Source organism: Falco biarmicus, chromosome Z (genome assembly GCF_023638135.1).
Source record: "Falco biarmicus isolate bFalBia1 chromosome Z, bFalBia1.pri, whole genome shotgun sequence".
Classification (NCBI taxonomy): domain Eukaryota; kingdom Metazoa; phylum Chordata; class Aves; order Falconiformes; family Falconidae; genus Falco; species Falco biarmicus.
The window spans coordinates 30,791,682-30,806,306 of NC_079311.1; the positions used below are offsets into that span (position 1 = coordinate 30,791,682).

Here is a 14,625-nt window from a genome sequence, read left to right on the forward strand (position 1 = left end):
AACTAAAAGAGGGTAGATTCAGACTAGATATAAGGGAGAATTATTTTTTTTTACCATGAGGGTGGTGAAACACTGGAACAGGTTGCCCAGAGATGTGGTAGGTGCCCCATCTCTGGAAAGATTCAAGGTCAGGTTGGACAGGGCTCTGAGCAACCAACCTATCTAGTTGAAGGTATCCCTGTTCATTGTAGGGGTGTTGGACTAGATGACCTTTAAAGGTCCCTTCCAACGCAAACCATTCCATGATATCTTTTAAAACAACAGCCCATTTGGGTACATCTTCCAGTTTGGACTGGGTAAATGTTAACTCCGTCTAAACTGAACTTGTCACAAGACAGCTCAGGTTCTGGAATGTTTATTTGTTTAAGCACAGCATCCAAATAAATGCAACTAGATAGCTTATGGAGGGTGCTGAAGCCTTCTAGATTGGTTCTTTATTCACAAGGCCTGTGAATTTTCAGGCATTAAAATCTCCTGAAACCACAAGTCCTAGAAGTATGGGCCAGCCAACATAGGAACTGTTCTAGGTTCTGAAAAAATAGTATTGCTACAGTTTTTCCATTACCTGTGATTTCCAAAGTCTCTAACCTCCATTTATTCAAACAATCGGGCACTGATTGTAGGCCTAAACTGAGCTGTACCTTTTCTGATTACTTTTACATTACACTTAAACTTATTAAAGAACTTCCATTAGAAAAGGAACAGACAAAGTTAATCCCCACTTTTTTTTTTTTTTAAATTTCATTCCTGTTGACTTTTTAAATTTCTGTTTCTAGTTCAAAAAATATGGTTGGTCTTTCATTGTCCTCATGAATTCACAAAACAATACCTTTCATAACACACAAGGACAGCTTTTACACATGAACAGTAATGAAACTCCTACTACAAATGTGTAAGTTTAACAAGACTTGCATATATCTGCTAACCTAGAATTCTCATCAGGAAACAGATGTAAACTGAGATACTACTAATGCAGCTTTTATCTACTGACTTATAGGCCTGCCTGTCACCAACAAACTAAAGCTATAGCAGAGAAACAAGTAAGAAAGGGAGCAAAAAAGCTTGGTTTCCCCTGAATTCTGTTACAAAAGAAGTTGGCCACGTCCCTCCAAAGGGCTGACCCTGGTCCTCCAAATTATTCTCAAAGGACTCATGATCTGTATTTACTACTAAAGTGAAGAGTCTCTGAACAACTGAAGGGCAGGAAATTAGAAAAAAAGTAATGACAAAGGTAAGACAACTGTGCAGTTCTGAGTAGAAACAGAACATTTCAAGGTAGTGTAATTCAGCAGAAAATTCACAATCTCAACAGACAGGGCAATTTCAGGATACATTTTGCAAGAATGTTTTTCCAGAAATGACTATTATTACCAATAATGTACATAATACAAACAATGTCAACATGTATAAAGTTTTTAAAAAAAGAGAGGGCTGTGTGGCTCTTCTCAGAAACTGCAATTCTACAGGACACACATGGAAGTAGTATTATGAAAGATAAACAGCCAAAATAAAGGAGGGACATGCCACAATGGAAGAAGAAAAGAAACCCAAAGGAAGCAGAAGCTAGCAAGGAGCATTCCATGGCTTTTGAAGCAAGAACTGTAGCACTATGGATTAATCTAAAAATTTTCACTATAAGCAAATTTAAGAAATGGTGTAGATTATGTCAGTTAAGGGATTGTTCTGGGGTTTTTTTAAGAAAAAAGAAAAATGACATGCCAGTTCTATGTCAGCCATGTCAACTTGTTATAATACTGCCTTTGTATATTATGTTGTTAATCACAGCAGTAAAGAATTGTGGGGCAAAGCTAAGTAGAAGTCAAGCTTAAGGATCCCTGCACTTCAAAAAGAACACTATGGAAATTTAGATGCAAAACAGACACAGAAGGGACATGAGAATAACCAAAATGACATGGAAAGTATGACAAGAAAAACAAAGTCATTAAAGCTGATGAATAGAACTTTTAACTTAAATACAATGGAAAACTTAGTATCTGACAAATCATGAGCATTGTATTTCCCCTTTGTAAGATATTTTAGGTGAAGAATAAGTATGCTAAAACTTTCATTTTGTGGAGATGGAGACACTGCCACCAAATAATTTCCCTCCAAGAAAGTTTAGAACTATGACTCATTGAGCTACTCAAACAACATACTAGCTTTATCAGAATAAGAATAAAATACTGTGACAGAAGCATTTTAAAACATGGGATGTTTGAAGTTGCACGGCAAATACCATTTCATAGATTAACAGAGGTCTGTATAAACCAAACAAGTGATATTCCAAGCTCTGAACAGACAAAACTGGAGAAATGGAAGCTGCTGGGTGACAAGGATGGACTGGTAGACTGCAGGGATTCTGAAGACACAGAAAAAATACTTTTGGCAAAACCCTGTAAGATAAGGTGTAAAAGCCATCAATGTGGCTGCTACAGAGGATATTTAAAGTCACTACAGCAGGCCTTCTGAACTGAAGGTTAATTCCTCAGCTGATACCTACCTTGGCAAAGGAAACTGAGGATTGGAACAGATCCAAGACAGAAAATAGTTTTGGAGTTACTACTCTGCACTATAAGGGTGCTTCTCCTCAGAAGGAATCTTTCCAGATCTTTAGTTGGAACTGTGCTAATATATAAAGTTTCCATCAGAATACTGCAAACCCCAGCACTCCTATATCCCATGATGTCAACAACAAAGATGCTGGAATGGACTTACACGTCCAGTTTTCTTGATGACCAAAGCTTTGCAAGATACTAGGGCGTACTTCACTGTTGTGAAACTAGAAATTCATAAAGAAACATAACAACAAACAACTACCTCATCACAGTATTTTGGAACAAATACTTATTTCTGGGGTACAATACAATATACTTATTCTTTATCGATAAACTAGGGCTGCTTTCTGCAGAGAAACAGGAGAGAGCAAGAGACATGTGGAAAGCTCCAGGTAGAGAAACATATGCTATGTCAACTAAAACAGAAGAGAGAACTACGCATTCCACACTCCGACAGAGTGCATGCTTGAATGCATACATTATCATTAATTGTATATGGCTTCAAGTTTGTGCAGTACAGTTTTAATGTTCTCTACCTTTGCTTTGCTAAAAAAGCAAATAATCTGTTAAAAAAACCCAAACATTGTGTAGTAAAGCACACATTATTTTGGCTGATGCACAATAGATGTTTTTATTTCAACTAAAACCCATTAAAATATGTTGCACATCAAGTTAAAAAAACAGTTTCTTTAACTTAATTAAACTTCTACTTACAAGTATGTAAGCATTCTGTTACAGTAGTAGCATCAATCAGGTATCCATTGCACAGACGACAGGTTATATGGGCATTAATGTCCCAAAGCTTAATCTTTCTCGTTAGCATCTTTGGTGTCTGCAGAAAAGACATATTATAAAATAACACAGCTGTAGTAATCAGGTAAAAGTCATCTGGGAATAAATGATTAATTAGAATTAACCCTAAAGATATTTCTATACAGCTTTAGGCTCTATATACTGCATATGCATGTGCATGCATACACGCAAAATGATAGCATTAACTTTTAAATGACTTAACGGAAGTGAAACTATGTAAAACACACACTATTTTGCAAGTCAAAATTTTAATAGCATAGAAAACAGTCTTTCCAGCATGCTATTAGGAAATTCCTTTACCAACTAAGGGACTTGGATTCAAGTTGAAACCCTACTATTCTATTGATCTAAGCCACCACATTCAGTGCAGTAACAGGGGAAAATTCACAAAAATTTGGAGAAAGAAAAGTTCTCAAAGCAATTTGATAAATGAAAGCACTTGATAACTGAAAAGTCGAAATAACCAAGTCTGATTTGGCACAGTAGGTTTGACCACATTTGTGTTTGCTTTGTGCCAGTATGGTTGAAGCATAATTTTGAAGCTGTGTCTCAACAATGGAGCTGAAAAAGAAACATCCTGGAATCCCACTTTACTTAAACTCAAGTTAATTAAAGAACACATTACAAACTAAAATAGTCTAATTGGCAGAGCTTAAGTTTGTTATACTAAGAAACTTGAACTAGAAAGTTTTCTCTCTTCAGAGCAAGGGATGGCATAACATCATTAAAAGGAAGAAAATTCAGAAATGAAAAGTGAAACAGCTCATTTAACTTTTTTGCAGCAACCCCAATTGCTTTTACAGAAATCACCACACAGAGCCCATGCCTTAACAATCAAACTGTTACCTTCTAGATATAGGTATATTTTATTTTTTAAAATATATCAAAAATAAAATTGTGCTGTTGCTGTAAGTTGACAGCATTTGAGTTAATTAACAGAGCAGGCTAAACTGCCTTAAAGCCTATTACATTTTGTTCCTGCACTGCAGAAGTCACTGAATTACACTGTTTTCCATTAAAGTGACTTTACTGTCCCTGGCTCACAAATACTGGTTTTCATCTAACTTAGATTGGAATACATTTCAGAATTTGAATGGTGGCACTTGCTCCTCAAATTTCACAGGAATACTCTAACAAGGTTGTCTGATTTTAATTTCATTTGTCATATTCTTTTTCTATGTTTAATGAAGTGATGCTAAGAAAAAGAACCATCAAAAGGCAAACTTTCAGACTGATCTGAACCATAACAGCACTGAAAAAGTACTTTATACTTCATTATAACCTATGGAAATGCACATCCGACACCCACCCATTAAAGTCTGCACTGTCCTATACAAAAATGACTAGGAAGACTTCCAGTTAAGAATTCACAGATAAGTCACTTCAAAAAAAATATCAAACTTACTTTATGGTATTTGAGATTTTATAATTAAGCTAGAGACTAGCCATTATCGAAGAATGAAAGCACAACTTGGTTTTGCAGTACACAAGATAGGTCAGAATCTCCACTAGAAAACTGAATTACTTTTCTAAATTGTGTTTGATACTTTTATTTCTAACTAATTGAAAACCAGCCACATATTAAAACCTTCAAATGTTAGCGCATGAGGTCTCCAGTTAAACAATCTACTGCATGAAGTACATATCTATAGCACTGGGGAAGAGCTATTCAACATCACTCTTTGAAAAGAGTTCAGGAGATGGCTTCAAACCACAAGTTAAATAGAAAGTCAGCACACCGGAAAACATTCATGATAGGCAAAAGAGAAATGAAGCTACAAGGGTACTTTAAAAGGCACTATCAATACAACTGTAGTTACCTGCCTAGGCAGTAATTCAGAAAAAGGTGTTCAGGATCACTACAGACTGAATCCAAGCACTAATAAGGTAGCAGAGCCAAAGATATTATGGTGAAAACTGAAGCAAAGAAATTATTTTCTAGAAAAAGTATGACAGTTTTCCCCCACTACAGCAGAGACAAGGATTGCCACTAGAAAAAAACCAACACCCTGCAACAATTAAAAAACCGTTCAGATGAGGTATAATATTATGACAACAATGAACGAACCATACAATGAACAAGGTGAAAATACTTCAAAATGTTAATAATGCCCATTGTGCCAGAAGAGGAGGATAGCAAAGATAATACACACTTCACTGACTGAATGGGAAACAAAATCACGTGCTTTTTGGCAATGGCAAATATATGTCTTCTAAAATATCCAGATCAAGCTTGTCAAATCAACCTTACGAAAATGTTATACACCTTTCAAGAATGACACAAAACCCCTCTCATTAGATGTTCAAAGAACAGAAACTGGGAACTACTGGAAGAAGCAGCAGAATGGCAACAGGTTTCTCCTGGGCAGTAGAAATCTCAGTTTCAAAACGAGACACAGTAACATGTATCTCCAGAAGACCTGGTCCACACTGTTATCTTAAAGCTGCTAAAACAAGAGAATGATATCTCCTCTGCATATGCAGAGGTCCAAGCAGGGTAGCTTCAATACAGCTTGGAACCTCCGATATACAATGCAACTTTTAAGGTCTGTAAGCAAACTGCCAGTGTCAAGACTCCACTTTAGCCTGCATTTTGTGCAGTTGAGACCTGTGTCCTCTAGTCTCAAGAAAAAGAGTAAAACTGTAATGCCTCTTATTTTTCAAAACAGTTTAACAGTAATAATAAGAAGCCTTATTAAAAAAGAACAAAAAGTCAGACCAGTTCATATCTGTTTAGAAAGGGAGAAGCCAGCAACAAAATGGCTGTTACCAACATGACAACATAATTAAAGACTCAGACTGAACAGCTTCAATTGCTTCCCAGAGTGAAAGAGGAAAACAAAAAAGTTTAGCAAAACTACTGACGTAGATAAAGAAGCAATAGGACTAATGTTACAGCCTCATAAGAAATTAAATAAATTACTAACAGCATCAAATCAAAAATACAAAATAATTCCACATTCACCACCTGTCTGTTCTGTATCACTTCAGAGGAAAGTAAATAACATAACTGCAAATTTCACCATCAACTACTTTTTTATTATTAATGTCTTTGAAAAGGATGCACAGTCATACTACAAAATATGAAGCTAAGCTACCTCTCACAATACTTAGTTCCACATTCCTGGCTACAAGGAACAGGGGTATTAGCCTATTCAAACCACTCATCTGTTCTTGGGAAGGAGTCCCAACATTCCCATGTTCCTACAGTCCACTGCCAAACAAAAGTTAAAAGCGATTTTCATCATATAAGACAGCCAATTTCTTATCAACCCATGATAATTTTTCAAGTAAAAGTTTTCAAGAAAAACATATTTTTCAAGTAACCGTATATATGTAAAGTACACTGCTGCAGGGGAAAAAAACTCCATGGATTAGATCTGAAGATTAGAAGCAAACAGAAGATACAAAAATTTCCAAGACATTAATGCTGACAAGCATATCATAAATAAATCCCCGAGCCCTATTTCTATGTCATCTTAGCTCCACCTTAATATTATAAAGACTACCTATTACTTCAACATTATGAGTAGGCACAACAGTAATGAATTAAAAATTTAATTTACTAAAAATTTAGGATTTTACATCACTCTAATCAGCTTGCAAATTTCAGTTGGAATACTATTTGAGTTTATCAACAAAGCAACTGAAAACCTAGCTAATGTTTTTTAATTGCTGGGCTCCTATAAAAGCAAGATGACATCTATCGATAAAATCTCAGCATCCTTCAGAAGCCTCAGTACCTGTTTTTACTCTCAGAGTACCTTTAGCGTATTAACATACAGCATCATCAATAAAGGAGGAAAAGCATGTTTACCAGCTGCTGGATTTCTCTGAACAATTCTGAATGAAGTGACATACTTCTGCTTAGACTGCTGGCACTTCCCGTACATACAATTAATCCATGTTAAAAATCGCATACAAACTGGAACTAAACAGCAAAACTACAGAATGCCCAAAACATGAAGTTTGACTAAGAAACATTAAGATTAGCCAGCTTGCTTTAACCAAACTATTTTTCTATTTTCTAGGTAAATCCAGGTTTCCTTTTAATATCTTCCTTTGAAAAAGGGAATGAGCTTTTTCCAGATCTGAACTCCAGGTGGTATCTTCCACAAATATCATCTTCCCATCTCTCAAACATTAAAACGAAAGCTAAAAGTGAATTCAGAAACTTCCAAAACATGTAATCTAACTTGAAGAAGAAAACCAAGAAAAGTCCAAAGCCACCTCCAAATATACATTGCCAAGTAAGCTCACAGCTTTAGAGCATGGAAATGTTCAAACTGGATAAAGCACTGAGCAACCTGGTCTGACCTCACAGTTTACACTCTGCTTTGAGCAAGCTGGATTACATTATCTCCTGATGTCTTTTCCAACCTGGATTATCCTATGATCCTGTGAACTTCCCACACTATTACACTACCTTTACCTACGCGTGCACTAGATAAGCTGGCTGAGCATGAGCCAACAGTGTGCCCAGGTGGCCAAGAAGGCCAAGAGCATCCTGGCTTGTATCTGAACCACTGTAGCCAGCAGGACAAGTGAAATGATGGTCCTGTACTTGGGCACTGGTGAGGCTGCACCTCAAATACTGTGGTCAGTTCTGGGCTCCTCACTTCAAGAGGGATGTAGAGGTGCTGGAGTATGCCCTGAGAAGGGCAACGAAGCTGGTGAAGGGTCTGAAGCACAAGTCTTTTGAGGAGCGGCTGAGGGAACTGGGTTTGTTCATTCTGGAGAAAAGGAGGCTTGGGTGTGGGGACACACACCTTATTGCTCTCTACAACTACCTGAGAGGAGGCTGTAGGCAGGTGGGGGTCAGTCTCTTCTCCCAGATAACAAGTGACAAGACAAGAGGAAATGGCCTCAAGTTGAACCAGGCAAGGTTTAGATTGGATATTACGAAAAATTTCTTCATGGAAAGGGTGGTCAATCACTGGAACAGGCTGCCAAAAGGACACATTGGAATCCCCGTCCCTGGAGGTATTTAAAAAATGCATAGATGCGGTGCTTAGGGACGTAGTTTAGGGGTGGACTCAGTAGTCCTGGGTTAATGGTTGGACCTGATGATCTTAAAGGTCTTTTCCAATATAAAGGATTCTATGATTAGTTGTTCTATGCAGTTACCTGCTACAGCAAGCAATCTCCAATAAACTGAAAGAACTATAGGTAACTTTCTGAGACTTTCAATCCACTGACTGAACAGGGATAAAAAAAATCTAAAAACTTTCTCACCCTTTATCTAGACAACAAGTGAAAGCTACAGGCAAAGCATGATCCTCCCTCTCAAAACCATGCTGCTGGGATAGGGATAAGTTACTCTAACTCCTTGGTTCTATAATCACAAAACGCTTCTCAGCTACAGATGCTTCTTTTTAAAGAAAGCCAAAGCAAAACACTCTGACCTGCACCTCACCTGTTTTTACAGGAAATGTAAAATGCAAAAAAAGTGAACCTGCAGCAGGCTACATAGATACATAGGATAACGTAGATTGAAAGTAACCTCCAGACTGCTCTAATCCATCCATGCACGTAAAGTACACCCACTAAAACTGAGTTGCTGTTGGCCTATCACTGCTGCCTTTAGAAAACCTTGAAGAATGGAGATTCCACAGCCCCTCTAGGCAACCTGTTCCAGGCCCTGACCACCCTCACTGGCAAAAAGTACTCTGACTTTCTCATAGGAATGTCCTGTGTTGCAATTTGTCTGAAATGCCTCTTATCCTACAAGTGTGCACCTCCAAGAATAGTGCAACACCATCTTCTTGATTTCTGTCCACAGATGCATTGGAAGTATCAGTATCTTCCTTTACTCTTAGCATCATTTTATTCGGGAGCTTTGTAAACACCGCATAAAAACCTGCAACACCAAAATCTCAGCCAATAGCACGAGGAGCCACTTTTAACTCAAGTTGTTAGTACTACTACATTGGGAATTATTTTTTAATCAGAACAAAACAAATCAGCACTGTACAGGAAACCTTCAGAAGCGCTGTTGTAGTTTAACCCTGGACAGCAACTAAGTACCATGCAGCCGCTCACTCACTGCCCCCTGCTCAGAGGGACGGGGCGGAGGATTAGGAAAAAGGTAAAACTCAAGGGTTGAGATAAGAAAAATTTAATAATGGAAATAAAATAAAATAAAATACCAACAACAGCAATGGCAAGGAGAGAGAATGGGAGGGGAATAAAATCCAAAAGGGAAAGGAAAAAAACCCAAGTGATGCACAATACAATTGCTCATCACCTGCTGATCAATGCCAAACCAGTCCCTGAGCAGTGATTGCAGGCCCTGGCCACCACCCCACCCCATTTATATACTCAGCATGATGTTCTATGGTATGAAACACCCCTTTGGCTAGTTCAGCTCAGGTGTCCTGGCTGTGTCTCCCCCCAACTTCTTGTGGCCCTCCAACCTTCTTGCTGGCAGGGCCTGAGAAGCTGAAAAGTCCTTGACTTAACATAAACATCACGTAGCAACAAATAAAAATCAATGTGTTACTAATATTGTTCTCACACCAAATCCAAAACACAGCACTGCACCAGCTCCTAAGAAGAAAATTAACTCTATCCCAGGCAAAACCAGCATGAGTGCCTAAAAAAGAATTAAGAGGTCCTGTTCAAAAAAAATGAAAACAACAAGAGCCCTGAAAAGACTGTTAGACCAATCTGTCTCTTCAGAAGACAAACAAAGCCTGCTTTTTCAAAATCTACCACTTATGATTCCTGAAATGGATGGCAGACATAATAGAAGAGTTATCAAATTTAATTTTGAAGAGCCGTAAAGCAACAAGTTATTCAGAAACAACATATCATCAATGGAGAGAGAAGAGGAAGTCCCCTTAAATGCGCAAACATGAAAATCCAGCACAAACACACACAAAATGTTCCAGACATCCAGATAATACACAAAAAAGGCGACTTGCACAAGGATTTGTATTTCTTCATCTTGTTTCCAACTGACATTACTTTATACCACACTGTTGGTATGTCAGCCGCTCACTGGCTGGTAAGTCTTATACCACCACCAGCAGGAAGCACGTGAAGACAATTACAAAGGCATCTGGACTACTACTCCCAATTAAAAAACAAAGAACAAATAAACCCCCACACACAGAGTCAGAACAATGTCAGCAGGGATATGCACATGTCAGATAGTCAACTGGTTTTGTTCACACTACCCTTCACCCACGAAGGCAGTCTTCTGTTAAGATGATCAAGCAAAAAGGTAAGCCGTATATCACAGATCTCTCTAATAAAACTGTGTCACCAATAAAACAGGCCTGATTTAAACCAATTTCAGCACTGAAAACTACCATTCATGCAAGCTGACAGCGAGGATCAGCAGAGGGACTCCTTAGAAGTATGGCCTTATCATTTATATACACACTAGTCCAGAGTATTAGGCCTACACGAGGCATACCTCTTAAAACAGCATTTCTTTTCAGAGTCTGCCATCCAGAGACCTGAAAAGACAGAAAAATATTCTGAAAGTTAACATCCAAAATTCCTCAAAGTCCAGCTGCCACAAAGAAATACTTAGCTAACTAAATTCACCTAGAAGTATCTAAGTATACCTATTAATTTGAGATAACAGTGGGGGCAGGGGCACTTCTGAGTAAGAAAAAGAAAGAAAAAGAATTAGATCCTTCGAGGACGAAAAAAGAAAAAAAGACATAATACAGTCTCCTATGAAAGGACACATACAGGCAAGGAAAATTACTCAAAAATCCCAGTAGTCCCGTCACCATGTGATGGTGAAATGAAAAGAAATTCATAGCCTTCACAAATGACATATGTGACATAACACAAAAATAACAAAATAAATAAGCAGAAACCTTGAACCATAAAACCTATGGACTAGATACTGATCAGTCTGCAGGAAAAGAAAAGATTTTTGGATTGAAGATCCACAGCCAAATAAGTATTATTCTGAGTTTTCAAGCTATATTTACTGTTAATCTGCTCTTTGTATCTTAAGTTTCAAAAAATACTTTCAAGGAAGTAATTCATATTTCTAGAAACTCTGGATATTTTTCCAATTAAAATTATATTATTTTTTTTAAAAAAAAAGATCTTCACATTGGCTTTAGCCAGAAGACAATATTACATGAATAGATTAGCTTGATAGAAGGCAGCAACTCTTACTGAGGCATACACAAAACACTCAGATGTTAGAGACAGGTGAAGAGTACTACTGCTTCCATCTTCCTGCTCAAAAAAAATTACAAAAAAATACCAAAAGCGCAGCCTATAGTTATTGATTTTACTGTTGTATTGCTAAAGGAATTATAAATACAATGATGCAACAAGATACTAATGATAGCACTAGGTGAGAACTTCAGAACAATGCAAATAAAAATCTCTTAGCAGTTCCACTGTGAATTGCTTTGACTGCATTCAAAGAAGAAATTACTACCAACCAAAAGCAATTCATGAGATGCTCTTTTGCTGGAACCCATTAAAAAAGTCCTCACTGAAGATGGAAAGTCCCTCATATGGACAGGAGAAAGTCCAGAAGGCACTTGCCACCAAAAAAGATCTTTCTGCAGCAAAATCTGAACTGAGCAGTCAATGACACTGCTTCTGAAGAGAATGAGTCAGAGGTTTATCAACATTCTTAGAGCACATCACAACATAAACTTCTGAGCAAAAGTCTTTCAAAAGAAATCATCATGCATTTTCCTTCAATGCTATTGGAAGAGGGCAAGGGGATCAGCTGGAAGCATAAAGGAGCACTCAACTTGGAAGGAAAAAGCCGACAACCAAGTTGGTCCTAAATCACTAACCATATTCTTCATGTTCTGGTTACAGGAATACAGTGATGCACTATAAAAGCTAAAAAATTTTTTAATTTTTTTAAAAAAACAGGGAAATTCAGTTCATTTTTATATCCAGACAGTTGTCGAAGACCAGACAAGTGGATCACTCTCCTGATCCTGCACACTGACAATTCAGACGCGAGTAACTAATATTCTAAAAGGATTTTCTTTATAAAGGACTGCTCAACTGCTATGACTGCTCTTAATAACTTGACCGATTATCAAACTGTAACTCTCACTGGTACCATCTAGCTTTGTAAAGCAAAACAGGAAGTTACTCTTACCAGGTACAAATCCAGAACTTAAGTCAATGCCTCAAGGATTTACAATTACAAATTTGCTCTATTTTAAAAGGATAAGCACATGTATCTTTCTTTTGCTGAAATATAGCATAATAACATTACTTCATCAAATAGCAGAAGTATAGTGCTCACAGTGGAGAGCCTGGGAAAAAAAGCTCCGTATGGCAGATGCCAGTATTTTTGCTGAGTATTTACTGCAAGGTACTATGGTCATACAGCACTAAAAGCTGAACAACAACAGTAATAGAAGCAGCAGATACACCTCAATTCACAAGGACAGTTGTCATCAAAGTCACAGCTCTAAGAACAAAACATTACAACAGTGGAACTTTGTTCAGATGCAGAACAGTGTGGAAAAGAAAATTTACAAATCTGATGCTTACGATGGCCTGGCTTTTGCCAGGCATAAGCCTCACACACTTTCGTTAGTGACTGCATGCAGATGAAACCCAGTAGACAAACCTAGGTCTACAACAAACTGAATTAAACTGTAGAAAAGATGACAGTCCTTGCTATATTGCTAAAGGAATTATAAATACAATGATACAAGATATTGATGATAGCACTAGGCAAGAATTTTGGTACAATGCAAATAAAAATCTCTTTAGCAACTCCACTGTGAATTTCTTTGATTGCATTCAGAGAAAAAAATTAGTATTACCTGAAAGCAATGCACAGTTGCATGTGATGCTCTTTTGCTGGAACCCATTTAAAAAATCTCAATTACTCTCAAGGATGTCCAATAAATAATGATAAATTAACTGTTTAAATATTAATTGAAATATCAATATTCAGTGCTTAAATACTATTAAATATTTTTTATTTTAGCAGCTGTTTCCATCTAATTCCACAACCTACATTAGCTGAACAGGCCTGCAAACACCTCATTCCACCAAGACAGGATCCACAAAAGGTTCCTGACATAGTGAACATAATCATGGAACTAGAGAACTAATGCCTGATTAGGTTAAGTCTTAATTCACACTTTTAGCATAATGCAACTGAAGGCAGTGTTGCATGGTCATGAAGTCAGAGATTACAAATACAAGCACAGAATTCTTCGTGCCTCTTCATCTAGCTGGATTAAAACAGAAAAATAGCCTGTTACGGTACTCAATTGCAAGAGAAAGTTGGAAGTTGTTAATGGCTGAACAGACTGACCTCTGTTCCACAAGGAAATGTATTTAGCAGTAACTTAGAATAACATCATGCTGACCTGCAACAGATCAAAAGACTTACAGCTAAGTCAAATGAATTTAAAAACTGTAGCATCTTTATATAAAGTACCCTGCACTTCTGCAGATCTTTCCATCACAGAACACGACATTTATGAGTCAGAAATTAATTTCAAGAAAACTGGAGAAGTAGTCATAGTTTTACTTTCATTGCTAACAAAGTCAATATAGCCTACACAGTATTCTAGAGAATGATGAGGGTATTGCCTCAGGTAAACAACTTAAGATGCAGGACACCTTTTTTAAAAGATGGAAGGATAAAGAAAACAATACTTGTGGTAGCACTGGCTTCAGATATCAAAACTGTTTATTTCAAATGTTGTCAGGTTTACCTTGTTGAATTTTTATTTTCAAACTTAATGTCTCAACCACTTAAAAAAGTAAAAAGAGAACAGCAACTTCAAACATACTAACAGTGAGAAAGTTGTGCTAGGTTCAACAAATCTATTAAAAAAAGAAAATTTTGCTTCCAAATTCCACTTTAAAATATTGTAAACGTCAAAATTCTTCATGTTATGTTTGCAAAGCACTATTTAATAAAAGAAATACTAGAAACAAACATTTTGTTGAGCAAAAAGAAATATGGTTCAAGATTTAAATTTGCTATTACCAGCCCATGTGCATCTTTTATGACTTCCTTCAACTGCATAATTATATGTTAAGGCACCAACTACATCCGTGTATTCTTGTTAGTATCATGCCAGCAATTTCTCACATCTCACTGGAATTCCTCACAAGCCGTTTGTTCCACCTCTGGGAATGCATTAACACCACCAGATGGCACCAGTGCCCTAACTTTAATAAAGCAGGTATCCATCTTAACACAGAAAAAGCAGCTCCTCCCCATCCCCAAACAGAAAAAGAAGTTTAAAACAACCTTTACACATTTGTTGTCACT

The 14,625-nt window shown here is 37.1% G+C and overlaps 1 protein-coding gene across 11 annotated transcripts in view; it reads right to left on the reverse strand.

The window, feature by feature from the left end:
• PCGF3 (polycomb group ring finger 3) overlaps positions 1-14,625 on the reverse strand; it is a 60,785-nt gene that overhangs the window by 16,147 nt on the left and 30,013 nt on the right. For 6 of the 11 annotated variants that reach the window (XM_056324461.1, XM_056324462.1, XM_056324458.1 and 3 more), the window contains 2 exons: positions 10,792-10,834; positions 3,270-3,387 (listed from right to left, as the gene is read on the reverse strand). In XM_056324461.1, coding sequence (XP_056180436.1) covers positions 3,270-3,378 — 109 coding nt within the window. In that variant the 5' untranslated portion in view covers positions 3,379-3,387; positions 10,792-10,834. Of the gene's footprint in view, positions 1-3,269; positions 3,403-10,791; positions 10,835-14,625 lie in introns of those variants that run through there. The other 5 variants (XM_056324455.1, XM_056324466.1, XM_056324464.1 and 2 more) reach the window with 2 other exon arrangements.